This window comes from Panthera pardus, unplaced genomic scaffold, assembly GCF_024362965.1.
Source record: "Panthera pardus isolate Hobbes unplaced genomic scaffold, ASM2436296v1 HiC_scaffold_17, whole genome shotgun sequence".
NCBI lineage: Eukaryota > Metazoa > Chordata > Mammalia > Carnivora > Felidae > Panthera > Panthera pardus.
In genome coordinates, this window is record NW_026526732.1 from 71,005,446 (window position 1) to 71,032,859 (window position 27,414).

Consider the following 27,414-nt stretch of genomic DNA (forward strand, 5'->3'; position numbering starts at 1 on the left):
TTTGTTTTGTTTTTAATTTATAGGGAGGGAGGGAGAGAGGGCGAGTAGGGGAGGGGAGCGGAGGGAGAGAGAATCTTAAGCGGGCTCCATCCTCAGTGCCTAGCCCAATGAGGGACTTGATCCTACGATGTTGGGGTCATGACCTGAGCTGAAATCAACTTGGATGCTCAAACAACTGAGCTGCCCAGGTGCCCCCTGTGTAAAGTTTTGAAATAGGATCATATTAATGTTTTACTTTGCATTTTGTGGTTTGTTCCTTATTTTTTATACAAATAATTACTGAGTTGCCCAGGTACTAGGGATACAGCTATAAATAAGAGACAGAATCCTGGTTCTCCTCATAGACCTTTTAATTCAAGAGGTGAAGGTAACCAATAAATAAGGAGATACATACTGTAATTTTAGGTTGTGTTAAGTGAATAAAAATAACACCACACAATGGGGATTACAACATACAGGCTTAGAGCCCTATTTTAAATAGGTTAGTTAAGGAGGCATTTATGAAAATGCTTTGAAATGGTTTACCAATACCACGTTCTAAAATTGGAACGCTTGGGGCGCCTGGGTGGCGCAGTCGGTTAAGCGTCCGACTTCAGCCAGGTCACGATCTCGCGGTGCGTGAGTTCGAGCCCCACGTCGGGCTCTGGGCTGATGGCTCGGAGCCTGGAGCCTGTTTCTGATTCTGTGTCTCCCTCTCTCTCTGCCCCTCCCCCGTTCATGCTCTGTCTCTCTCTGTCCCAAAAATAAATTAAAAAAAAAAAAAGTTGGAAAAAAAAAAAAAGAGACTTTGGACAGGAGTATAAATATGTGTGGTTAAAATTCAAAAGTGGAGATAAAACAGGCTAGATAAAGCAGAGGCTCTTGTAAAATGCTAATAGTACGAGTAGTAAGTAGCCACTTTCTGCACAAAAAAGAATATATAGCTAAATTGCAAAGAGGCAAGCCAGATCCCATTTGGGCAAGCACTTGGATTTCATCTGTGACACACATTTGGTTACTCTTGATCTTGTGTAGCTGATCATCAGTTTCATGAAATTTTAAATTTCTTGCATTTCATGTTTCAGTCTGAAACTTCTTCCATCTTGTCATCTTCTGGACCCCTAAAGCCTATGGCAATGATAACAGTAACAGTCACCTTATATTCATGCTTTTTAAATTTTGTCATTATTGATTATGGCCACATCTATGACCTTTCAGAACACCATGAGTTTTCTCTGTGCTTATCCATCACTATTATCACTTACATAAGAACTTTATTTCCCCATTGTATTAGAGCTAACTCTGAAACATTATGTTTGGACTCTATATATTCTTGGTAAAGGCCTCTCCTGTCTCTCTTTTTGTTAAGAATCCAATGTTTCTTACCTCTCCTCTTTTCATCCTAAAGGAAATTGATAGATCCTTTTTTTGAAAGAGTCTGTGAGTGTGTGAAAAATAGATTTAAAAGAGAATGTGAGAGGTTTTGGTGAATGCTCTAGCAAGTTGTATGCAAGCTTAACCATCTAATTCTGGGAAAATGGCTTTGGGCCTTATGTAGAAAAATTGGAATAACAGCAAAATAGTGAATGCTAATCAATTAATAAGTCACCTGAACTCTGTCCTTTTTGTAGCTTGTACACAGCTCTACGGAAAGACTCTGGGACAAAATTAGTGGATGGAACTGGCCATAGACCTCACTACAGCCTTCGGACTCTTTGCAGGGCCCTGCGATTTGCAGCCTCCAATCCGTGTAGCAACATCCAGCGCTCACTCTATGAGGTCTTTCTAAAGTCTGTGTTTTTTGTATGGGAGCTTGGCGGATGGGCTCACCGTCAGAAGGGAGGGAGTGATTATGTGTCTGCCAGGTTTGCCTGTGTTTTCCATTTAGTCAGATAAGCCCAGAACATTTCATACCAGCACTACCCTGACCTTCTTCTACCATCCTGTCACATTTAAAAGTTGTTCAGCATGGGGTGCCTGGGTGGCTCAGTCGGTCGAGTGTCCGACTTCAGCTCAGGTCATGATCTCACGGTCTGTGAGTTTGAGCGCTACGTCGGGTTCTGTGCTGACAGCTCAGAACCCGGAGCCTGTTTCAGATTCTGTGTCTCCCTCCCTCTTTGCCTCTCCCCGGCTTGTGCTCGCTTGCGCACGCTCTCTCTCTCTCTCTCTCTCTCTCTGTCAAAAATAAACATTAAAAAAATAAATAAAAGTTGTTCAGCAGAGGGGGGTGGGGGGATTGCACGCCTGAGTGGCTCAGTCAGTTAAGTATTTAACTCTTGATTTTGGCTCTGCACTGGGTGTGAGGCCTGCTTAGTATTCTCTCTCCCTTTTCCTCTGCCCCTTCCATTCTCATTCTCTCTCTCTCTCTCTCTCTCTCTCTCTCTCTTTCCCCCCACTCTCTCCCTCTCTCCCTTCCCCCCCTCTCTCCCCCTCCTTCCCTCCCTCCCTCAAGGAAAAAAAAAATAGTTCTGGGAACCAGTGCCATCTAAGAAGGTTGAATTTTGTTCCCGAAATATGTTGGCCTGTTACTGCAGAAGGGTAATTAGTTTTATGCATATTTGTTTGTTCTTTTTTTTCCCTAGGGCTTTTGTTTGGGTTTCTTAACACAGCTTGATAGGGCATCACATCCAGTAGTTCAGAAGCTCATTTGTCAACACCTTATCTCTGGCAGTGTAAAAAGTCTGCTGAAGCAGGTATGTTTTTTGATGTTTTTGACTTGTTTAATGTAAATGAATGGCTGAATTATCAACTTTTCAGCTTTTTTTTTTGCAGAAGTAATCTGTTGCAAAAGATTTAAATATTAGAGGGTGTCTTAGATGGTGCAAATTCCCAATAATCCTACTCCTACTCTTTAGAGATTTAAGCCTTATAGTCATTTCCACCTAAATTATGTATGTTTTTATTTTCTTATATATTCACATTCTGACTGTGTGTATAGATTTACCAAGGCAAATTCTTTCTTGTTTTTATTTTAATTTCTATTTAACCTACAGTGTTCTATTAGTTTCAGGTGTACAATATAGTGATTCAAAAATTCTATACATTATTCGGTGTTCATCACAGTGAGTTTTCTTTTAATCCCTTCATCTGTTTTACCCATCCACACTCCCGCTTCCCCTCTGGTAATCATCAGTTTGTTCTCTATAGTTAAGAGTCTGTTTTTTGGTTTGTCTTTTTGTTGTTTTTTGTTTGTTTCTTCAGACTCATATGAGTGAAATCATATGGCATTTGTCTTTCTGACTTACTCCACTTAGAGTCAAATTCTAATACACATACCTAATATAAATGATTTTAAAAGGATCATCTTGGGGCACCTGGGTGGCTCAGTTGGTTAAGTGCCCAGCTGTTGATATCAGCTCAGGTTGTGATCTGAGTCATGAGATTGAGCCCCGCATAGAGCACCACACTGAGCATGGAGCCTGCTTAGGGTTCTTTCTCTGTCCTCTATCTGCCCCTCCCCCACTTATTCTTTCTTTCTCTGTTTCAAAATAAATAAATGAAATTTAAAAAAAAATTAAAAAGGACCATCTCATAAGACTGTTCTGTAGCTTCTTTTCTTAGCCTAACTGTATACTGGATATAGTTTTGTTTCTGTACCCGAGATCACTGTGACATGGTTTCTAAAGGTTACATAGTATTTTGTTGCTTGTACCATAATTTGTGTACACACTTCACATCTGATTGATGGTTGGGCTTCCCCCCCCATTAAACACAGTAACTGGGTTGCCTGTGTCACTCAGTTGGTTGAGTGCCCAACTCTTGATTTCGGCTCAGGTTATGATCTCAGGGTCATGTGATCGAGCCCGCTGCTGAGCATGGAGCCTGTTTGGGTTTCTCCCTCCCCCAACTCCTCCCTTTCACTAGCCCCTCCCCCATTTGTGCACATTCTCTCTCTCATGTTCTCTCTAAAATAAAAAATTTCTAAATTAAAATGCAACTATTTCAGTTTGACAAAGGAAATTATAGGATAACATAGGACTGAAAGATGCAGAGTAAGTTTACCAAATAAATGCTTTTTTATGTTGAGTCATTCCTTTGTAGGAAGAAAGAGCCTTAGGGACTTAGGACTACTTTAGATTCAATATATTTTCCTCTTTAAAAATTATACAAATGGGGTGCCTGCATGGCTCAGTTAAGCGTCCAACTCTTGATTGCGGCTCAGGTCATGATCTCATGGTTTGGTTCATGAGATCAAGCCCCATGTTGGGGCTTGGAAGTTTTCTTTTCTCTCTCTTTGTCTCTTCCCCCATTCACATGCACATATATTCTTGTTTTTTTTTTACTTTTTTTTTAACGTTTATTTATTTTTGAGACAGAGAGAGACAGAGCATGAACGGGGGAGAGTCAGAGAGAGGGAGACACAGAATCCGAAACAGGCTCCAGGCTCTGAGCTGTCAGCACAGAGCGCGACGCGGGGCTCAAACTCACGGACCGCGAGATCATGACCCGAGCTGAAGTCAGCTGCCCAACCAACTGAGCCAGCCAGGTGCCCCACATGCACATACATTCTGTCTCTCAACATAAATAAACTGTAAAAATTATACACGTAACACATGAATATTTACTTTTGGTAAAACATGAAAACATTGAGAAAAAGACTCAAGCTTGCTTTGATTATTATCTCAATGCCATTTTTTTTGTGTGTGTTCCTCATGGTTACACGTGATTGGAGGCTTAAATATTCTTTTTCCCCACTGCTCCTGAGCTCAGTAGAGGAGCCCTTAAAAGCAGTAACTGCAATGGTGCTTCAAGTTAGGGAACTAAATGTTTGAGGAGAGCACTTCTTTGTAGTTATAGATCTCACCATTTTTGATCTATGAAAATGAGAGTTTTGTAGAAATCAACTTCATATATTCAAAAGATTATGCTGTCATCCACGATATTATTCTTTTTTTTTTAAATTTTTTTTTAATATTTTTTATTTATTTTTTGAGACAAAGAGAGACAGAGCATGAGCAGGGGAGGGGCAGAGAGAGAGGGAGACACAGAATCCAAAGCAGGCTCCAGGCTCTGAGCTGTCAGCACAGAGCCAGATGTGGGGCTCGAACCCATGGACCGTGAGATCATGACCTGAGCTGAAGTCGGACGCTTAATTGACTGAGCCACCTAGGTGCCCCCACAATATTATTCTGAATAGATTAATTTCTCTAGATGGTGGCTTTTATTATTTGTTTGTTTGTTTGTTTAATGTCTTCCAGGAAGTCCAGGATGTAATAATGCAAAGGCCATTTCCCTCAATTCAATGTTGGTCCTGTTTTTAGGAACATGGTTTATATGAAGTACATGTTTTTGATCAAAGTACTTCATCAGAGTGGGAAATTTAATAGGTGAAAGAAAAGAACTGAATCATAAATTATTTGAGAACTTACTTGATTCAGTTTCTTCCCCATACACACCTACCACCCACCTGGATTTTAACACGAGTATGTGTCACGTGTCATTGTTTTGATCTCATTCCTCAGAGTAATTTATTTTCACATTTCACCTATGGCTTTAATGCTGAAAGCATTCAGAACAGGGCAGCATTCTTGGTGATAATTTCTTTTCCTACCTTACACTCCTTTCTGAAAGAAAGCCATAGTTGTCATTGGACTATGGGGTTATTTCTCTAACTTGTGTCTTTCAGCCTATTCCAGAACCAAAAGGAGGTCGTCTTATCCAAGTCGAAGGATACTGGATTTCGGTGGGAGACAGGGAACCTACAATAGATGAGACCTACATTCTTACGTCTTCTGTTAAGCTAAACCTGAGAGACATAGTCCGAGTGGTTTCTGCAGGGTATGTGGACCTTTTCTCTTGCTGCTCTGAAGCTTTACCAGAATGGGTGTTAATGACATTCTAGTCTTACTTCCATAATTTTCCAAGTGCTGTATTTGTTGTTCGCTGGCTATGTGTCGCTTTTCTCCTGGCACAAAGCATTGTTCTAGTTATACCTTTGGTGGGAGCAACACCCACCAATTATTTTGGCCATCTTTAAAGTTGCTTTCCAGTATTGGGCTGATGAATACTTGTCTCCTCCCATTATTTAAGTGAGTAACAGCTAGTCCCATTTACTGTTTCTCATAAGTACTGCAAGAAAGGTTGAGATTGTTTTCCTCTGTATTTTTTAAGGAACCATTTTTATATAGAAATTTCTCAGAACTTAAGAAACATTCCATTAGTGATGCATAGGTATATAAACATATTCTTTTATGCTGATAAATTCTGTATTCTTTTTTAAAACTACTTGAATTAATTCTGGTTTCTTTCTTTTTTTTTTTTCTTAAATTGGTTTATTGTTTCATGTTTTGAAGAACCTATCCAGTGTTGATTCAGGGAGAGACATCAGTTGGTAAAACAAGCCTGATCCGGTGGCTGGCAGCAGCTACTGGTAACCATTGTGTGCGTATTAACAATCACGAACACACAGATATTCAGGAGTATATTGGTTGTTACACATCTGACTCTTCAGGGAAGCTTGTGTTTAAAGAAGGTAGGATTATTATTTCATTCCATGTGTGTGGATATTCATTCTTTGAAACCCATTTCCCCAGGTAATCTTTATCCTTTCCAATTGAGGTACATGACCTTTGCCATAACAGCTGGTTTTTCTTTTTTTCTGATTTCCCTGGTTAAAGAATGATGGTGAGGGGTCCAGCTTCCTTTGAGCCCCACTGATCTCATCAGTTGTACACAGGACTACTGCCAAGTTTTGTAGAGTGCAGTTGAACTGCTACTTCATTTCCTAGAGACTCAGAAGAACGGGGTGAATGTTGAACAGAGGGGAAGCTGAGAATAGATATGGGAATGTGGTAATTTAAATGAAATTGGACTGCGGTGGGGGGGGTGGAATAAGTTGAAAATGTGATATTTGTCAGCCTTAGCTCCCCTTCTGTGTGAAATAAAAAGGATTACTTTGATTAAAAATTGTGCTTCCTTGATAACTCAGTGTCACAAGTTATCTTGAGGCGTGACTAACTGTAGGGAGTAATTTGTTTTGAAATTTAATGTTCTAGTATTGGTTGATTTGTATATTACATTTTTTTAAAACCTTAGACTAACTTACGTACTAATTCTCAGTGTTTGTTTTTTAAGGTATTCTTATTGATGCTATGAGAAAGGGCTATTGGATTATTTTAGATGAATTAAATTTGGCCCCTACCGATGTGTTAGAGGCACTGAACAGATTACTGGATGATAACCGTGAATTGCTCATCACAGAAACACAAGAAGTTGTTAAAGCTCACCCTCGGTTCATGCTTTTTGCTACCCAAAATCCCCCAGGACTTTATGGAGGCAGAAAGGTATGTAGCATTTGCCTTTTACTCCATTTGTTACCCCATTGAGTAGTAAATCTTCCTTGATAAGACTGAAATTTTTTTTTTTTGCTTCTTTTGAAGGGTTTTTCTTTTTCTGGTGTATAGCAGAGCCTCTGTTTTGGAAACTGTTTTTTTCTGATGTGTTTCCTAGGTGCTTTCTAGAGCCTTCAGGAATCGGTTTGTGGAGCTGCATTTTGATGAACTGCCTAGTTCTGAGCTGGAGACAATCTTGCATAAACGCTGTAGTTTGCCACCCTCCTATTGTAGCAAGTTGGTTAAAGTCATGCTGGACCTTCAGGTATTTCACTATCACTTAGTTTCAAATGGAATGTATTGATTATATTTGATGATCAAAATTTAAAATTTGATAGCCTTCTCCCGTCTGTTAATTTTTTTTTTCTCACAGTACGGATAGTATCTTTAAAATGTGTTCTGTTAATGTCCAATTTTGGGGGGCACCTGGGTGGCTCGGTCGGTTAAGCGTCCGACTTCGGCTCAGGTCATGATCTCACGGTCCGTGAGTTCGAGCCCCGCCTCGGGCTCTGTGCTGACAGCTCAGAGCCTGGAGCCTGTTTCAGATTCTGTGTCTCCCTCTCTCTCTGCCCCTCCCCTGTTCATGCTCTGTCTCTCTCTGTCTCAAAAATAAATAAATGTTAAAAAAAATTTTTTTTTTTAAAAAAATATCCACTTTTTGGTTTTATAAATGAATAATTTAATATCGTGTTAAAAATTTTCTCATAATTGTATGTGATAACAGTTCCCTACTTGTTGATAATGTTGGAACATTTTGTTTAGGTTGGGATTTGGCATTGACAAACTATAGTTTTTATTTTTTAAATGGAGCTAGTCCTTGAATGGACGTAACTAAACATACCTTTTTCATGTCTCGGCCTTGTCAACTATGCAAAGCTACACTTTTTTGTTTTTTGTATCCCATTTTAAGGTGTTAGAAGTGTTATCAGAATTAATACACATTTACCTTCTAGAAAGCTAATAATAATTAGCAGTTATACTCCTCTATGTTCCCAAATTATGGGAATAATGTTTGCCACCATTTGTATTCATAACTTTTTCTGTATGATATAGGAGATGGAATTCCTTTTTTTTTTTTTTTTTGGTGTTGTGATTTGAAATTCCATTGTTAATATTCTTATGTATGAGTTTGAATATTTATCTTCAAAGGATTACTTTCCATTTACTTAAAAAAAAAATTTCTTTTAATGTTTGTTTTTGCGAGAGAGACACAGTATGAGCAGGGGAAAGGCAGAGAGAGAGAGGGAGACACAGAATCTGAAGCAGGCTCCAGGCTCTGAGCTGTCAGCACAGAGCCCGACGTGGGGCTCAAACCCACAAGACATGAGATCATGACCTGAGCCGAAGTTGGATGCTTAACCGACTGAGCCACCCAGCCGCGCTGGGATGAACCATTTTCATGGGAGCTTATGTTTGCTAAAAAATTTTATATAGGTTGTACAGTGTGCTTGCCATCACCCTTTTTCATTTGTTTTAATATTGTAATAGTCCTATCGCAGAAGTTCTTCAGTGTTTGCTGGAAAACAGGGCTTCATCACCCTTCGTGATCTGTTTCGATGGGCTGAAAGATACAGATTGGCTGAACAGACTGAGAAAGAGTATGACTGGCTACAGCATTTAGCCAATGATGGTATGTTTTCAATCAGATGTTCTCAAACCGTTTAGTTATGTTAGATATTTAACTTTCTTATTAAAATAAGTTTTTCCCAAATTGTGATCTATAGACATATTTTACTAGGTATTCCAGATTTAGTCTTTCTCCCTCAAGTGCAAAGTGCTTTTGAAAATGGTTCTTTTCTGTAGGCATCTGTGTTAATATGTTTGGATTTTTACAGTTTTCTCTTTGGTCTAGGTGCCTCCATGTAGGAGTCAGATAGGGGCACGGTGCCCATAAGACTTTAGGCAAATGGCTGGTGGTGTCTCTGTTACCATTTATCTGCAACTTGGTAACCATGGATAGTGGTGCTTCTGTCTTATACAGAAAGCTGACGGGTTTGGTCAGGTAATATCAGAGTTTTGAGAGAAAGCAGTTATGTCATGAGACTCCTGATTGGTCATTTTGGTTTAATCCGTGGGGAGAATTTGTATGTTTCTCTATATCCTAGGAAAGAAAGCATTTCAGAGTCTTCTGATTTGAAAGGTACTAATGAGTCATTAATAGAATCCTTAATAAGGAGAGTACAACTAACCCTTGAGAGTTTTTTTTTTTTTTTCTTTACTTGTAAAGAGTAGATAGATGGAGGAACACATTTTTTAGAAAACTTTAAAGGGAAAACTTTTTAGTCAAGGTATAGCGTACAGTAAAATGAATGCAGTGCTCTATTTTTTCATGTACAAGGAAGATATATTTTTTTTACATATGTATGTGTCCATGTGAATCATCATCTAGACCAAGGTTTAGAATATTTTTCAGTGCCTCAAAAGATTCCTTCATGGCTCTTGCCAGTCTTAACCTCCCTTGGAGGTAACCACTGCTTTGACATCTATCACCACTGCTTTGATTTTGCCTGTGCTTGAGTTTCAACTAGTGTCATGCAGTATGTACTCCTTAGGCTTGGCTTTTCACTCAGTCTAATGTGAGGTTCAGTCACGCTGCTCTGTGTATCAGGACTTCATTTCTTTTTTCTTATTATTGTAACCCGTTGTACAGAGATACCGTAATATATTTATTCATTCTCTTGTTGATGGACGTTTGGGTTATTTCCCCTTTTTAGCTGTTATGAATTAAACTGCCCTGAACTTTCCTCTATATATCTTTTGGTGCACACATGTTTATTTGTGTTTGGGTCTACCTGGAAGTCCTGTTGCTGGGACACAAGGCATCCATATTTGGTTATTTGCAGTAGGTTTTCCCAATTGTCCAGAATAGTTCTTTAGATACCCTCTCCACCTGCAAGCTTATAAGAGTTCCTGTTGTTCCGTAATCTGAACATCCCTTGGTATTATAACTTGGCACTTGATGACTTCTTTCTTTGTTTCTTTGTTTCTTTGTTTCTTTCTTTTTTTTAGGTTTTATGCTGCTCGCAGGCCGAGTCAGGAAGCAGGAGGAAATTGATGTGATTCAAGAAGTTATTGAAAAACATTTCAAGAAAAAATTGTGTCCTCAATCCCTTTTCTCCAAAGAAAATGTCTTAAAATTACTGAGTGAGTAGGTCAAAATATCCAGAGAAAATGAATTGAGTTGTACTCTTACTAGAAGCTAAATATTTATTCTGCCTTTTATAGGTAAATTGTCCACTCGGGTATCCATGTTGGAATCTGAGTTCAGCCACATTGTGTGGACTGAGGGCATGCGGAGACTGGTGATGCTGGTAGGAAGGGCGCTGGAATTTGGTGAACCAGTGCTACTGGTTGGGGACACTGGGTAAGTTCCTCTGCTTCTGTGACTGTAACTCATTATGATGGATCAGTTCAGTTCTATGGGAGTACTTGAGTTATCTCTGAAGGGTTATCAGGAATACAATCTTTGTTTTTTCTTTTCCTTTTCTCCCTTCCTCTTTTTTTTAAAGGGCACGTAAGAGGTCTATTGTTTACTTTTCCTTCAGACTTTTGTGATGGAAAAAAAGGTTTCTTGCATTATTATCATTAGAGTAGTTTTTTTTTCTTTGTAATTCTTCTGAATCGTGACATTCATTCTATAGACATATACAGAACAGCAGATGAGATACTATCACTTGAAAGTCTGTAAGGATTGGATTTCTCTCCCATCCATTGGTTGTTGTTATTAGAAGTAGGAAAGAATGAAATTCATGCAGTATTTGCTTTTCTAGATAAGGAACGTTGTAGGGTGCGGGTGTTTGGGGGAAGGGTACCCTTAGCCCAGGGTGCAGAGGTCCTGGGTTGGCCTGCAGTGTCTGCTCTAGTGAGGCCCTCACCAGGGCTCCCCTCTTTTGCTCACTGGGGTGTTTGTGGGTGTGTGTTTGGAATTTATGGTCCTTACTAATCTGGTGTGTATTTCTTAACAGGTGTGGGAAAACTACTGTCTGTCAGATGTTTGCAGGCTTGGCAAATCAGAAACTATACTCTGTTAACTGCCACTTACACATGGAGACATCGGATTTCCTGGGAGGGCTGCGACCAGTGAGACAGAAGCCAAAGGACAAGGTTTGTCCAGTAATAAATGATGTGTTTATTCATTTGAAGAACTGCAGTTGGTTCTGTGCATGAATCAGCTGTGGAATTTGTTTATGGTGAGATTTTTGATTTGAGGTTTGATACGTATCTTTAGATTTTCACTTGTCTACAAGAGGCCTTCATGAGCATCCTGTTGTACAGGCTTTCTTCCTTATGTTTAGACCCTTAATTTCTGCAGAATCTTGTGGAGCCATCTGCTCTTTAATTTCACACCCCTCTTTTCCAAATTGTAGGAAGAAATTGATACATCAAGGCTTTTTGAGTGGCATGATGGTCCTCTAGTTCTGGCCATGAAGGAGGATGGCTTTTTTCTCTTGGATGAAATCTCACTGGCTGACGACTCTGTTCTGGAAAGACTCAATAGGTATATGTGTAAGAGATTTACCCTGTGCTTGATGTTTGTGATGGTCTGGTTATTTATTTATTTTTTTAAACTAATTTAAAGATTAAAAAATTCCCATCTAGTTAACACAGTGTTATATTAGTTTCAGGTAGGTGTATAATGTAGTGATTCAGTAATCTATATGTTACACAGTGCTCATCGTGATATGTATACTCTTAATCTCCTTCAACTATTTCACCCATCCCCCCAACTACCTCTCCTCTGGTAACCATCAGTTTTTTTTCTCTATAGTTAAGAGTCTGTTTCTTGGTTTGTCTCTTTTTTTCTTTGTTTCTTTTCTTAAATTCTTCTTAGGAGTGAAATCATTATATTTGTCTTTCTTTGACTTACTTAATTTAGCATTGTACCCTCTGGTTCTATCCATATTGTTGCAAATGGCAGGATTACATTCCTTTTTATGGCTGAATAATATTCCATTCTATATGTATATATACCATGTTTTCTCTAATCATTCATCTATCGGTGGACATTTGGACTGCTTGTCAATTTGGCTGTTGTAAATGATGCTAAAGTAAATATAGAGGTGCATATATCTTTTTGAATTAGTGTTTCCATTTTCCTTGGGTAAATATCCAGTAGTGGAATTACTAGATCATATGGTACTTCTATTTTTAATTTTTTGAGGTACCTCCATACTGTTTTACTGGTCTGGTTTTTATAGATATTAATTCTTGTGCACAGTAATATTCTCCATAGGTGCATAGTAAATATTTGAAAATAATAATGAGTTACTGTTTTTGTGTTTTGTTTTGACTTTAGCACTCAGGGTCCTTTAAGGGGCCTAGTTTTTCTGTTTTGCTGTCAGTAATCAGAAAGATGGCACTGTGGTGTGTCGGGGCTAAAACAAATGAGCCCAAGTTACAACTTTTTTTTTTTTTTTTTTTTTTTTTTGGTGTTTATTTTTCAGACAGAGAGACAGAGTATGAGCAGGGGAGGGGCAGAGAGAGAGAGGGAGACACAGAATCAGAAGTGGGCTCCAGGTTCCGAGCTGTCAGCACAGAGCCCAACATGGGGCTGGAGCTCATGAACCATGAGATCATGACCTGAGCTGAAGTCAGATGCTTGACCGACTGAGCCACCCAGGTGCCCCTACAACTTTTTTAAGGCAAATTTTATGTGACCATTATCTAAATTCTTTGAAAGAACTAGAATCAGAATTCTAAATGTTATGGCTGCAAGGCCTCAAAATCTCAGACCAGTATGAATTTTGATGTAGATCTATTTTTCTTTTTTGAAGTTTAATTTGCACACCATAAAATGTATCCATGTTAAATGTATAATTCAATAGGTTAGTAAATTTACTGAGTTTTGAGACCCCACAACCCAGTTTTATATTTCTGCCATCACAAAAGGATGCATCTATTTAGCCCCTTTACAGTATACTTCTGATGCCATCTCCTGCTCCAGGCAACTTTCTGCAAAATTTACTTTCTGCAAAAAAAGAGAAAAGATTTGTCTTTTCAGCACATTCATATAAATTGTTTCTTCTCTCACTTTGCATCGTTTTGAGGTTCATCCATGTTGTAACCTATGTTAGTAGTTTGTTCCTTTTTATTCCTAAGAGTATTCCAGTGTATAGTTATACCGTATTTTTATCTACTCAGCACTTGATGGTATTTGTGTTGTTTCTACTTTTATGAATAATGCCGCCATGAATATTTGCATGGAGTATTTTTTTAATGCATTTTTGTGCGTTTTTAAAACAAATGGATAAAAGGAATTTTTTTTTCTTTCGATCAGAAATATTGTTCCATTACACAGGAATTGGGATAATGAGTCATGTAAAAATTTGTGGTAGGAAATTATTAAAGTGAAAGCTCAGCAGAAGAGATAACTTTTTTCCTTTTTAAAAGAATGTTGAAGACCACAAAATAGAACAGTACATGAGCCTTTTCTAATCTTAATTCTCCGATTTTTCTTTTAGTGTCCTTGAAGTGGAAAAGTCCTTGGTATTAGCTGAAAAAGGCAGTGTAGAAGACAAGGATAATGAGGTAGAGCTGTTGACTGCTGGGAAGAAATTCCGTATCTTAGCAACCATGAACCCTGGGGGCGACTTTGGAAAAAAAGAGGTAAAATTGTGTTCCTGAAGCATAATTTTTTTCTAGGTTTTGACCTCAGTTCACTGGTAGCTGTAAATATAATATGTAAAAATGCATTTGGAATTTTATATTGGGTAATAATTTAATGCCTAGAAAGATAGTTTAGAATTATTACAAAATTGAAGTCTGACAAAAACATTTCCTTATTTTTACATCTCATGGTGTGTATGTGTCTGAAATTTCATTGTGTCAGTCGCTTTGCCCAACTCAACTCTTTACATGTCACCATAACAAATTCTCACAAGAACTTTGCATGAAAGTTATTTTCCTACTTTCATGGATGAGAAAAGATGAAACTGAAATTTAATCTATTTTTTTAAAGTTTATTTTGAGAGAGAGAGCTCACACATGCACAAGAGAGGGCACCAGCAGGAGAGAGGCAGAGAGAGAGAATCCCAAGAAGGCTCCACTCAACACAGAGCCCAACACTGGGCTTAATCTCATGACAGTGAGATCCCGACTTAGCTGATATCTAGAGTCAGACGCTCAACTGGCTGAGCTGCCCATTGCTCCGAAACTGAAATTTAATCTTTTTAATTTAATCTTAAACTCTGCTTCTGGAGTCTCCTTTCTTAAACACGAGTGTGGCTTTGAGTGATTTTAGAGTGACAGAAATGTTGCAGCCAGGAACCTCTTCTGGTTTTGCAGGTGGAGCCTATCTGTTCTCTCCAAGGATTTGTGGGTTATGCTTAGACTATTGGTAAAGGAAAGGGTGGAAAGCAGTTCCTTCTGTTCATGGGGGTAGTGTTAGGATTCAGCCAGGATCCCATACCCTGAACACCATAGCTTTCAGGTTCATGAAGCCTCTCAGTAGAGAAGTCTTCCTCTGTGTCGATCCTGGTCTGTTAGAGTTAGGAAAATGGTAATGTGGTGATAGGTCAGGGATGATGAGAACGGAGGTTGATTGTGAATGAAAGTAATTAAAAATCTTGGTAATTTGGTGGATACCCCTGAAATGTGAACATGATGTTTTGGGCTTGATTTTCCTCTGTAGTGTAACAAGAAAGATTATTGCTGTGCCTCTTGAAATGTTCTTAAGAAACGTAATAAAGTATATCACAGCTTCAAACATAATGTGAAAACTGGTTCCTGGGTTGGCTGGGTGGCTCAGTCGGCTAAGCGTCCGTCTTTGGCTCAGGTCATGATCTCACAGTTCGTGAGTTCGAGCTCTTTGTTGGGCTCTGTGCTGACAGTCAGAGCCTGGAACCCGCTTTGGATTCTGTCTCCCTCCCCCTGCCAACTGCACTCTGTCTCTTTCTCAAAATTAAATAAACATTAAAAAAAACAAAACAAAATGGTTCCTTGGCAAATGGAAATCCCGTAGAAAGATCTGATTTTGACATTGTGTGTGTTAGCTTAGGTTAAGATAGTTTAAGTTTTTCTTAGAAAAAGATTGCCAACTTTTACCTAAGGGAAAGCTCTTTTTTGTTTTTGCACACCTAGCAAGCAGAGTGAGGTAGAATGCTGAAGACCAGAAGCACTGCTTGTCTAGGATGGCAACAGGAAACACTCACACATTCACTGGGTCTTGGTTGAGCTGCTCCTGGGTATAGGCATTGCTCCTGGTCCTGTTGCAGTAGGCCAGATAGATGGATGGAGCTTATCAAGTTATAGGCAAGCAATGATAAACTAATAGTTATGTGCATATATGGCATTGTAAATGCTTATTAATAGGGGAAGGGTAAGAGGAATCCATTTTGAGAGCAAAGGCCATAAGACTGGAAGAACTAACAATTCTTTGTTATGCAAGAGGTAAAATATGTACCTCCTTACTAATTTGGCTGCTCCTCTTTGAGCCACTTAGAAGATGTTTTCTCTGACTTCAGACAGCTCTCCCCTTGTCGCACAATAGCATTTATTTTCTCTAAAACACTGGTTTTGTAACTGAAGGTAAAGGAATGGCCTTTGCTTAAGGGAAAGTATTCAGGTTTGGGAATCACCCACTGGGGCTAGAATTCAACTTACACCATTTACTCTATAAAACCTTGAAGTTCTGTATGTCTATAAAGAAAGTGATGGGAATGTGGTGTTGGGGGGTGTGGTAGAGATTAATGAGATGACATATGGAAGGAGCCAGGACAAAGTAGACGTTTAATAAATTGTACCTTCTAGTAGAGATAATAAGAGGAACATTTGGTATTTGTTAGACTCACAGCTAACATTTCTTCAAAGGATTTGTTCTCTAACTTTCCTCATAAGTATCCATTCATATTGAAATTTTTGTTTCTTGTAGTTGTCTCCTGCCTTAAGAAACAGGTTTACAGAAATATGGTGCCCACAAAGCACAGGTCGTGAAGATTTAATTCAGATTATCAGCCATAACCTTCGTCCAGGATTGTCTCTGGGCAAAGTAGATCATAAAGGTGAGTTTTTTCAGTTGGTACAGGTTGTAATGGTGGTTATGAGGTGGAGGGGATTGTATGTTGGGAATGAGAGGTGTTGTATAGGACATTAGCAGTGTATATATGTTGGCATGTTAAAAGGAGAAGAGTAGATAGAGAAATGGGAACAAATAGATGTAAGAAAATAGGCTATTTGGGGGCGCCTGGATGGGCTCGGTTGGGCGAGCAACTTCGGCTCGGGTCATGATCTTGCAGTTTGTGAGTTCAAGCCCCGTGTTGGGCTGTGTGCTGACAGCTCAGAGCTTGGAGCCTGCTTCGGCTTCTGTGTCTCCCTCTCTCTCTGCCCCTCCCCTGCTCACACTCTGTGTCTCTCTGTCTCTCAATAATAAATAAACGTTAAAAAAAAAATAAAAAAAAAACCAGGATATTTGTTATCTTCCACTTAAGTGTCCCTTCTTCATATTGCCTCCTTTACCAAGGTTTTTAAATTCTAGCTTTTTTGTTTTACCTATTGGCTCTCTTTATTTAAAGTATATTTGTTCTCCAGAGATGAGGAAGATTTGGTTTAAATTTTAGTCATTACCACCTTCAGAAAATGTTTATGGACTTTTTTTATGAAAAAATTTTTTTATGTTTATTTATTTTGAATGAGAGAGCACAAGTGGGAGAGGGGCAGAGAGAGAGCGAGAGGGAGAGAAAGAATCCTAAGCAGGCTCTGTGCTGTCAGCAAGGAGCCTGATGTGGGGCTCGATCCCATGAACTGTGAGATCATGACATGAGCTGAAATTAAGGGTCAGATGCTTAACCAACTGAGCCACCCAGGTGCCCCAAAAATGCTTATATACTTTTAAACTGCATTTCTTTATCATCAACTAATTTATTATTAACTTTATTTAAAAATTTCATTATAAAAATTTTCAAACATAAGAAAATAAAAAAATAATATTAAAAAACTTCTGTATACCTAAAACCTAGATTTAGCAATTTTTAAGATATCTGGTAAGGGTCAAAACATTTATTATAAAGTTCTTTAGCCTAAATTGCTTCGATGTATATATGCATATATTTTTTTAAATGCTTATTTATTTGTTTTGAGAGAGAGGGAGGGAGGGAGAGAGGGTGCGTGTGCTGTGGGAGGGACAGAGAGGGAGAGAGAGAATTCCAAGCAGGTTCCTCAGTGTCATCATAGAGCCTGACCCAGGGCTCAAAGTCATGAACCATGAAATCATTACCTGAGCTGAAATCAAGAGTAGGGTGTTTAACCGATGGAGCCACCCAGGTGCCCCTACATGCATGTTTTTTTATTGAGGTATAATCAACATGTAACATCATATCAGTTTTAGGTACACCACATGATTTGATATTTGTACCTATTGTGAAACGATTATAATATGTCCACTTAACATTTATCATGAGATGTGTGTTTGTGTGTTTGTGTATTGAATGGCTAAATTTAGAATCCAGTTCTGGGGCGCCTGGGTGGCTCAGTTGGTTAAGTGTCAACTTTGGCTCAGGTCATGATCTCGCAGTTCGTGAGTTCAAGCCCCGAATCGGGCTCTGTGCTGACAGGTTGGAGCCTGAAGCCTGCTTTGGATTCTGTGTCTCCCCGTCTCTCTGCCCCTCCCCCACTCACACTCTGTCTCTCTCTCTCAAGAAATAAACAAACATTAAAAAAAAAAAAAAAGAATCCAGTCTGATTTCAAGCCATAATACATAGTTTTTTGGATCTCGTCATTTCTATTCTCTTCTCTTTCTTCTCTTTCTTCTCTTCCTTTTATCTCTTTCTGAAAGAATGTAAAAGGATATTTGCTTCTTTGAGTTCCAGACTCACCTGGAGGGCTTGTAGAAATAAAGCTTCCTGCGCCTCACACCTAGAGTGTCTGTTTCAGTTGGTCTGGGGTAGGACATGAGAATTTGCCTTTCTATAAGTTCTCAGTTGATGCTAATAACGTTTGTCCAAGGCCCACACTCAGAACTCCTGACTTACCTTGGTTGTGTGCTGTTTGCAATGGTGCATTTATTATGAGAATTTCGGTTAAAGAAGAAAACAAATTACTACACAAGCATGGTTTATCTTTTGGCTCTGTGTTGGGGCTGGATCCCCCTAGGATGTAACCTCTTTATCTTCTATGGGCTGCTTACTTTTATGAGTTATTTTGATTATGATAAGAATGGCAGAGAATGCAACTGCCATTACACTGCCATGTTTGCTCCATCACTAGTGGGCTTCATGCTTAACTGAGCGAACAGTTTCTCCACACGCCATTTGGTACTGGGGTCTCTAGGACTTAACTCTGAACCTTGCTGCTTGATCTTAAGGTGCTTGTTTGCTATAAGCTCTGTAGGCTACAGGGCAGCAACTTTTTTGGGGAAGCATTAGGGTTCCTGAGAGAGCAAGGGAGAGTAAGGGAGAAGTGGCTTGATTTTTATCATCTGGAAATGAATCAGGTTGGCACAGTGTAAAAACATTCTTAAAAACTATGCAGGGGCACCTGGATGGCTCAGTCAGTTAAGTGTCTAATTCTTGGTTTCAATTCAGGTCATGATTTCACGGTTTGTGAGTTCCAGCCCCAAGTTGGGCTCTGTGCTGATAGCGTGGAGCCTGCTTTGGATTCTCTCTCTGTCTCTTTCTGCCCCTCCCCTGCTCCTTCTCTCTCTCTCTCCCTCTCTCTCTCAAAATAAGTAAACTTTTAAAAAAGGATTTAACAGGGGCGCCTGGGTGGCTCAGTCAGTTAAGCGTCCGACTTCAGCTCAGGTCATGATCTCACGGTCTGTGAGTTCGAGCCCCGCGTCGGGCTCTGTGCTGACAGCTCAGAGCCTGGAGCCTGTTTCAGATTCTGTGTCTCCCTCTCTCTCTGCCCCTCCCCTGTTCATGCTTTGTCTCTCTCTGTCTCAAAAATAAATAAACGCTAAAAAAATAAATAAATAAATAAATAAATAAATAAAGGATTTAGCAAACTGTGCAGTATAGAGGCGCCTGGGTGACTCAGTGATTAAGCATCCAACTCTTGATTGATTTTGCCTCAGGTCATGATCTCACTGTTTGTGAGGTCGAGCCCTGCATCAGGCTCCATGCTGACAGTGCAGAGCCTACTTGGGATTCTTTCTCCCTTTTTCTCTGCCCCTCCCCTTCTCCATGCGCTCTCTCATTCTCTCTCTCAAAAATAAATAAATAAACTTTTTAAGAAAGGGCAAAAAACTGTGCAGGATAAAATGGGAAACTAGAGGGGTGCCTGGGTGGCTCAGTCTGTTAAGCGTTCACCTTCGGCTCAGGTCATGATCTCATGGTTTGTGGGTTTGAGCCCTGCGTTGAGCTCTGCTGACAGCTCAGAGCCTGGAGCCTGTTTCAGATTCTCTGTCTCCCTGTCTCTCTGCTCCTCACTTGCTCATGCTCTGTCTTGTCTCTCAAAAATAATGTTAAAAAAATTTATAAAATGGGAAACTAAGTAAAGATTTTATTTCCAGGTTTTTGTTTTTTTTTTCTTAAATGTTTATTTATTTTTGAGACAGAGACAGAGCATGAACAGGGGAGGGGCAGAGAGAGAGGGAGACACAGAATCTGAAACGGGCTCCAGGCTCTGAGCTGTCAGCACGGAGCCCGATGCGGGGCTCGAACTCTCGAACCGTGAGATCGTGACCTGAGCCGAAGTCGGATGCCCAACCGACTGAGCCACCCAGGCGCCCCTCCAGGTTTTCTTTATAAAGATACATAAGATTTAATGGATCTAATATTTCAACTAATTATGAATTCTGAATTGAATTCTGATTCTGCTGAGAATACTCAAGATATACTTACTGCATTATCTAAATAAAAATATAAATACCCCTGAGTTCTACTTACTTTCTGTAGGACTTTTGTTCACAAGTTATGGTAGTAATTTTACCTATACATCCACAGTATGAACTAAGCAGAAAAGATTCCATTAAGTCAGTGTTTTGTTTTGTTTTTTTAATGACCTCTGAAGGGCATGTGGGCTTTTCTCAGTCTCACACTCTTATGACAGTACATCTAAAGATACTGTGTTTTTGTTAAAATGACATTTTTTAGAATTATTTCCTTGAATTGTATTTCTAAAAGTAGAAATAAGGAAATTCATAGTTCTCATTGGTTATGGCCAGGTTGCTCTCCAGAAGGATGGTCCCATTCATAATTCTACCAGCAGCTTAGTAAATGTGCATGCTTGGGATAGTTCAACATGGGGTTTTCTTTTTTTTCTAAATATAATGAAATCCATTGTTTTATCCTTGTTACTTTAATGAGTAAGCTAAAATTTCATTTTCTTTATTAGTGATGAGCATTTTCTATGATACATTTTTTTTAAATGCCAATCATTTTATTTTTATTTTTATTTTATTTTAAAGTAATCTCTATGCCCAATGTGGGGCTCAAACTCATGACCCCGCATGAGCATGCGAGATCAAAAGTCGCATGCTCACCTGAGCCAACCTAGTCATTTTACACATTAGCATTTATTATTATATATTTTTCGCGTGGGTTTCTATATTTGGTTACCTTTTAATATTTGTTATAAAAAATCCCTATATGAACCCATCTACCTTAGCTGATGAACTTCTGTTCAATAGTGATGGTTTAATTCCCCTCTAACAATGGATCAGATTGTCAATTACGTCTTGTAAACATTTGTGTTTTTTTTCTGTAGTTAGTTTTTTTCTAAGTAATTCGCAGTGTAGCCTTGAAGCCTATTGCTGAATGGTCTACTTTATATTATAGCAGTGCTGATTCCTCCTCATCATATTTTCTTTTTTTAAAATACATTTTTGGTATTCCTACTTATTAGATAGATAAATGTTTACTGTTGGCTTCAGAAGTTCCATAAAGTGCCTTACTAAATTTAATTGGCTTGGCTTTGCTCTGCCTTTTTTTTTTTTTTTTTTTTTTTTTGGACAGAGCCCTCATGAGAGGGAGAGAGAGAATCTTAAGCAGGCTTCTTACCTAGCGCAGAGCCTGACATGGGGCTTGAACTCAGGAAATCGTGAGATCATGAGCTAAAATGAAGAGTAGGACACTTAATCAACTGAGCCACCCGGGCACCACAAATTGTTTTTGCTTTAAATCTACATTACTTAAGAAGCATTTTATTTCCAAATATTTTACAATATGAAATTGTGATAATTAGAATAGTCCTTTAACTTAAATCATGGAACAAAATTTATGAATCCTCTAATTTGCTGAATTCTGAGGGATGCATCAATTTAATAAAAGAAAAAGCCTGAACTAAATGCCACTGAAAATGTGGCATCCCCATTCCAGTGAATCAGTTTAAAATACAATAAAATTTACGTATTTTCTAAAATCATTGTGTCTTAACTTAAAAATTGTATCTGAACAGGAACCAAATGAATACTTTCTTTGAGTAGTTTTCAGGGCTCCATCTTAGGCTGTAATTCTCAAGGTGATTTTTCTTTTTTGGTAGGTATGGTATGCTATTCATGAACCCCTTGGTAATGTAGTAAAGCTATGGACCCCCTCTCCTTAGAAAAAGCAGTAATGTACATTCACAAAAATTTGTATATAATCTCATGAAGCACAGACCTCTTTTAGGCCATTTCTGGGCCCTCCATTACAAACCCCTATTTTATAGTGTTTTATTATAACCAGTTCCAAATTGCTTTTTACTTCCTTGTGTCTTAGGGGCTGACATAGCTAAGGTGATGCTGGATTTCATTGAATGGCTGACCCACCAGGAATTTGGCCGAAGGTGTGTGGTCAGTATCAGAGATATCCTGTCCTGGGTTAACTTCATGAACACAATGGGGGAGGAAGCTGCCTTGAAACGGCCAGAGACCATCTCCACTGTGACATCTTTTGTCCATGCTGCATGCCTGGTGTACATAGATGGAATAGGTTCAGGTATGTTGTCTGTTAGCTGGTGTGGGGACCAGGAGGTTAGGGTAGTGGGGAGTAAGAAATGGAATAAGCCCAAACCTCTGACCTCTGACCCCTGACCCAGATACTTTGTAAAATCACTTAACTCTAGCACTTCCAAGACCCAGAATAGATTTTCTTTTCTTTCTACTCTTTTTGAAAGGTGGTTGATGTAAAATATAGGCTGAAGCTTCACATTGATTATAGTGCAGGGTAACTGGTAAATGTGAAGTGATTATGAAGAAAAAGAAGACTGTTGGAAATGTCCTTGCTCCTAAAGGACTGAGGACTGGGTAATTCTTAACATGAATAGTCATTTATAGTGAATGGGCCTGAATCCTTTAGTTTTTTTTAAGTTTACTACAATATCTTAAATTTCACTAAGTTCTGTTTTTTCAACAGTGAAGATTAGAGATATAAACCAAAATGATCACTAGTACCACATTAATTACTCCTTCCTCCAGACGGACTTATCATGGAGTACATGGTGCTTTACTGAATAAGCTGCTGCTAATCTGTAAATTATTGGGATGGGAGAGGCAGACCTTTTTGCCTTTGGACTGTTTACACTAGCAATCATATTTTGGGTATGCTTCAGTTAAGGTTTAATTTCCCCTGGAAACTGCCCAAGAGCTCCTGATGTGTACATATTTGGGAAGCTTGGTGTCATACTGTTGTTTGATGGTCTGATCTCTCTATTTTAGGGGTAACTTCCTCAGGGTTTGGTACAGCTCTCTTGGCTCGCAAAGAATGTCTGAAATTCCTAATCGAGAAACTTTCCAAAATAGTGAGACTTACAGAGTGTCAGAAAAATGAATTGAAGATTTATGACAGACTCAAGGCCAAAGAATTTACTGGAATAGATAACCTTTGGGGAATTCATCCATTTTTTATACCAAGGGGTAAGAATGATTTTAAATAAATAAAGGTTCTCTTCTTGTAGATCATGGGTACTTCACTTTTGTTGTGACTTTTAGTGTATCCTACTTCTGATTATTTTCAAACTAGTTATCTGAATTAGAATCTGACTTGGCATAACCAATCATAATTGCATGAATGATTAAAAATACATAACTGGCACGTAAAAATAGGGGAAAGTATAGTTTTTAATCTATGAATAAAATGTCTTATAAAATGCATTTATTTTTTATTTGGTGCTGAAAACAAGAGCTTTCCTATAGTGATAATTCAGCCCAGGTGTATCATCGTGAGGATGACCCTCATCACTGCTTACAAAAACAGTTTTGTGAACTGTTGAGGACTTGAGTCACTCATCTTCCTCTCCCTGGCACCTGACATGAGCAATCACAGGCATTCAGAAAATGTCTGTTGATGGAGTGAATGGATGAATGAATGAATAAGATTGTTGCTTGTCTAGCAGGGTCATCTGTTTCTTGTCCCTTCCTCCCTCCCTACATCAATAATTGTTGAGTGTCTGAAATGCATAGAGTGGCAGTTACTGGGGGTTCATTGGTGAACAAAATCAGCCCAGGTACCTGACCGAATGGAATATAGCCCTTTTCTCTCTCCCTCTTCAGTACTACTCTTCATCCCTGGTGGTGCATCAATGATTTAAGTTCCCTAAGTCACTGTCATAGTATTTAATTCTCTTATGTAGGAGCTATGTGTTAGTGGCATGGGACTGAAGTGGTCCTTGCTTCTGCTTCCATAGCTGAGGTGTAATAGATGTTTTCCTAGCCCTCCAAATTGGTATATGAAAAGTTTATTCCAGGAGACATAGTAGTACAGATGTTAAGCCCTATAAAACTGTTATTAGCCTGCATTATAGTTACATTATGGGTTAAAGATGCATCCTGAATTGTCTTGGTGACCTAAAAACATTGGATGAAATTGCCTATATGGAACCATGTGGCTGATACACCTAGCATACCCTTGATTTTTAGGAAGATACCAATTTATAAAGGTAAATCGTACAAGTACTTGAAGTAATTCCAGGTAGGTTGTGAAAGGAAAAGTGTGCTTGCAGTAAGACCTATGTATGTATGCATAGACCTAAGTTATGCATAGGTGTAAGAGCTGGAGAGATCTGAGTAGTAGGCACAGTTGAAGAACGTGTGCTGCTGGCTATTGCTTTAAAGCAGTTGATGAATCTAAAAGTGGCGAAGTGTTGAAATAGGGTTGAGCATTTTCACCACAGATGGTACTTCACTGACTGAAAGTCTGCTTGGTAGGTTCTTAAAATCTTGGCTTGACATGTATATATGATTTGCTGATGTTCATCTTCTATGTGGCTTTTCTTTTCTCTACTTAAGGACCTGTCCTTCACAGGAATAATATTGCTGACTATGCACTCAGTGCAGGCACCACTGCTATGAATGCCCAGAGGCTCTTAAGAGCTACAAAATTGAATAAACCCATTCTCCTGGAGGGCTCTCCTGGTGTGGGCAAGACAAGTTTGGTGACAGCATTAGCAAAGGCTTCAGGCAACATCCTTGTTCGAATCAACTTGTCAGAACAGACGGTAAGCTTAGTCATTCTACAGCTGATGAGGATGAGTGTAGGGAGTAATGTTTGTATCTGTTTATAGTTTCTTATTCAGAAATAGTTAGGACATTTTCAGTACCTCAGATATTTCATGGTGGTAAAGACCACACCAACATGACCTTCAAATTAAGTCTCCTTTTAGATTCGTTAATAGCTGATATCTGTAATCTTGTTCCCCTCTAGATGCTTTATTCTAATTCTTTTGAGAGATAGTTACCCAATTCAGTATATATTATAACCTTGTTTTTTGTCATTTCTAAAAGGGAAAAATTAGTAGAAATAAAATGGCCTTTAAACAGTCTTAGGAAATAATGGGACAAGAGGTGACAAATGAGACTCCCTAGACGTTGTTATTGGTCTTTGTTTTGTTTTTTGTCTTTAAAGCTCACTAATTAATTTCCAAGTATAGCCACAGTTGAGAACTGCTGATATAGAGCTCCAACTCCAATCGATTGATACTTGCAGTATTGTGACAAAAAGGTTTTTGAGGGCATGTCTGGGCTCCTGGTACAGAGTGGTAGGTTGATTAGTTCTGTTGTGGTGGGTATAAAAAGGAAAAGTAGCATAAGGCTCAAGAATTTATCAGGTTAGACTTAAGGTCTTGGGATCTAGTAAATTTTTTAATGTAATGTTTTCCTCCTTTCTACCCCCTCTTAAAGGACATCACAGACCTGTTTGGAGCAGATCTACCTGTTGAAGGTGGCAAGGGAGGAGAGTTTGCCTGGCGGGATGGCCCTTTGCTGGCGGCCCTGAAGGCAGGCCATTGGGTTGTGTTGGATGAGGTGAGAGGTTTGTTATTCCAAGGATAGGGTCACAATGGGAAGAGCAGTCGTACTTTTCTTGTTTCTAGGGCATATCTCAGTGGGTTGTCATGCTTTTTTGCTAGTAAAGACAAATTCTCTAATGAAGAAAAATCCTTCATGGTCTCTTTTAAGAATGAGAAAAGTCACTTATCACAAAGCACATATAGAAGCCCCTGTGTATACAAGCTACAAACCCCGGCTTTTGTAAGCCAGCTACTAGAGAAAAACTATCTCTTAAGTTGTCTTTTTTTTTTTTTTTTTTTTTTTGTAATGTTTATTTTTGAGACAGTGAGCAAGAGTGAGTGAGGAAGGGGCAGAGAGAGACAGAAGGAGACAGAATTGGAAGTAGGCTCAGAGCTGTCAGTACAGAGCCTGACTCAGGGCTTAAACTTATGAACCATGAGATCTTGACCTGAGCCAAAGTTGGACCCTTAACTGACTGAGCCACCCAGGCACCCATGTCTCTTAAGTTGTCTTAAGAGACATACAAAAAAATGGTGAGAAAACGGTCAGTGGTACATGTGTATGTTAGATAAATGAATGAGTAGAAGAATGGAGCCCCTCATGATACCTGTGATAAATGCTGGATCTTAGTGACCAACAGGCACTGGAGATAGAGAAAAGTGATGCACAAAAATAAAAAATTTAAGGCTGTGGGCCAGTGTGTCTGGTCACAAGATTCCTTTGGAATCTTAAGCTGGAGGGCAGACTGTGGTATTTCTTTTCAGCTGAGCTGCTTCTTACTTACCATGGAGGAGATATTAAGGAGAAGGAGCTGTCATGTGGACCACCCACCCACCTCAGTTTTTAGAAGATGTCTGATAGTATTAAATTCTTTAGCCAGAAAAGAAAAAATGCCTAGTTTTAAAGCTTAAGGCTTGAGACCATTTTCCTACTGGGTAGAAATGCATCTAGCTACCCAAGGCGTTCTTGACTGCAGTCCCATTTAAGAGCAGCTTTTAGAACTTGACCTGTTTGGGAATATTCAGTGGAATTTGTGCTTTTGAGTGCTTCTATAAACATGATACTTTAAATTCTGGTATAATATAGTCTGGGTTTTTTTGGTCCATTTGCATTTTATTGATTTCACATTTTCCCAGTTGAATTTGTCCATGTTACCTAAAAACTATCACACTTCACATCCCTGAGCTCTGAAGTCAGCATCTGAAGACCTCCATTCAGCTATTTTCATTTTTGGCACAGAAACTCCTTGTATTTGTTCTTGTTCACAAAACTCTTAGTGAAAGTTAGTTATGTCTATCCATTAATGTGGTTTATATCATGACTTTGAAGCCCATTTGAAGATTTCAGTCAGTATTTGTTCTGGGAAAGATACTTTTTTAAATATGTAGAGAGCTGTCTTCATCTTTAAAGATCTCAGAGTGCAAAAGTGAGATCTGTGTGTTGGCATGTTTTTTTTGAAAGCTATGATTTACGGGGTGGGTCCATATAGGTGAATACAGTGGATACAGTGTAATTTTAGAGATTTTAACTGCTTTTTTAAAAATTCAGTCTGAGTATTCAATTTACTTAAGTTACTGTCAATTTATATCCTTCAGATGTCTCTACCACATATATATGAAATAATAAGATGAATATACTTGGCTTCCTCCTCCTGAAGATAACACTTTACTTTTGTGCCTATTATTCCTCTGCTTTTTGTTATAGTTATACGGTGTATGTAATAAATGTGTGCACTTTCTTCAAATAGCTCAACCTGGCTTCTCAGTCTGTATTGGAAGGACTCAATGCTTGTTTTGACCACCGAGGAGAAATTTATGTTCCTGAGTTAGGAATGAGCTTTCAAGTACAGCATGAAAAGACGAAGATTTTTGGGTGTCAGAATCCCTTTAGACAAGGAGGTGGGAGGAAGGGCTTGCCAAGATCTTTCCTTAACAGATTCACTCAGGTAAGATTTGCTGTTGCCATGG

At 38.9% G+C, this 27,414-nt stretch overlaps 1 protein-coding gene across 1 annotated transcript in view; it reads left to right on the plus strand.

Annotated features, from left to right (window-relative positions):
* The window catches only part of MDN1 (midasin AAA ATPase 1), a 174,068-nt gene that overhangs the window by 59,424 nt on the left and 87,230 nt on the right, over nucleotides 1-27,414 (plus strand). Inside the window, exons 21-38 of the mRNA XM_019442848.2 lie at nucleotides 1,611-1,758; nucleotides 2,562-2,672; nucleotides 5,606-5,757; nucleotides 6,273-6,451; nucleotides 7,054-7,262; nucleotides 7,429-7,575; nucleotides 8,799-8,940; nucleotides 10,320-10,454; nucleotides 10,536-10,674; nucleotides 11,276-11,414; nucleotides 11,678-11,808; nucleotides 13,772-13,916; nucleotides 16,180-16,309; nucleotides 21,942-22,160; nucleotides 22,880-23,077; nucleotides 24,449-24,657; nucleotides 25,340-25,462; nucleotides 27,195-27,392. Of these exons, the coding sequence (XP_019298393.2) occupies nucleotides 1,611-1,758; nucleotides 2,562-2,672; nucleotides 5,606-5,757; nucleotides 6,273-6,451; nucleotides 7,054-7,262; nucleotides 7,429-7,575; nucleotides 8,799-8,940; nucleotides 10,320-10,454; nucleotides 10,536-10,674; nucleotides 11,276-11,414; nucleotides 11,678-11,808; nucleotides 13,772-13,916; nucleotides 16,180-16,309; nucleotides 21,942-22,160; nucleotides 22,880-23,077; nucleotides 24,449-24,657; nucleotides 25,340-25,462; nucleotides 27,195-27,392 (2,854 nt within the window). The remainder of the gene's footprint in view (nucleotides 1-1,610; nucleotides 1,759-2,561; nucleotides 2,673-5,605; nucleotides 5,758-6,272; nucleotides 6,452-7,053; nucleotides 7,263-7,428; nucleotides 7,576-8,798; nucleotides 8,941-10,319; nucleotides 10,455-10,535; nucleotides 10,675-11,275; nucleotides 11,415-11,677; nucleotides 11,809-13,771; nucleotides 13,917-16,179; nucleotides 16,310-21,941; nucleotides 22,161-22,879; nucleotides 23,078-24,448; nucleotides 24,658-25,339; nucleotides 25,463-27,194; nucleotides 27,393-27,414) is intronic.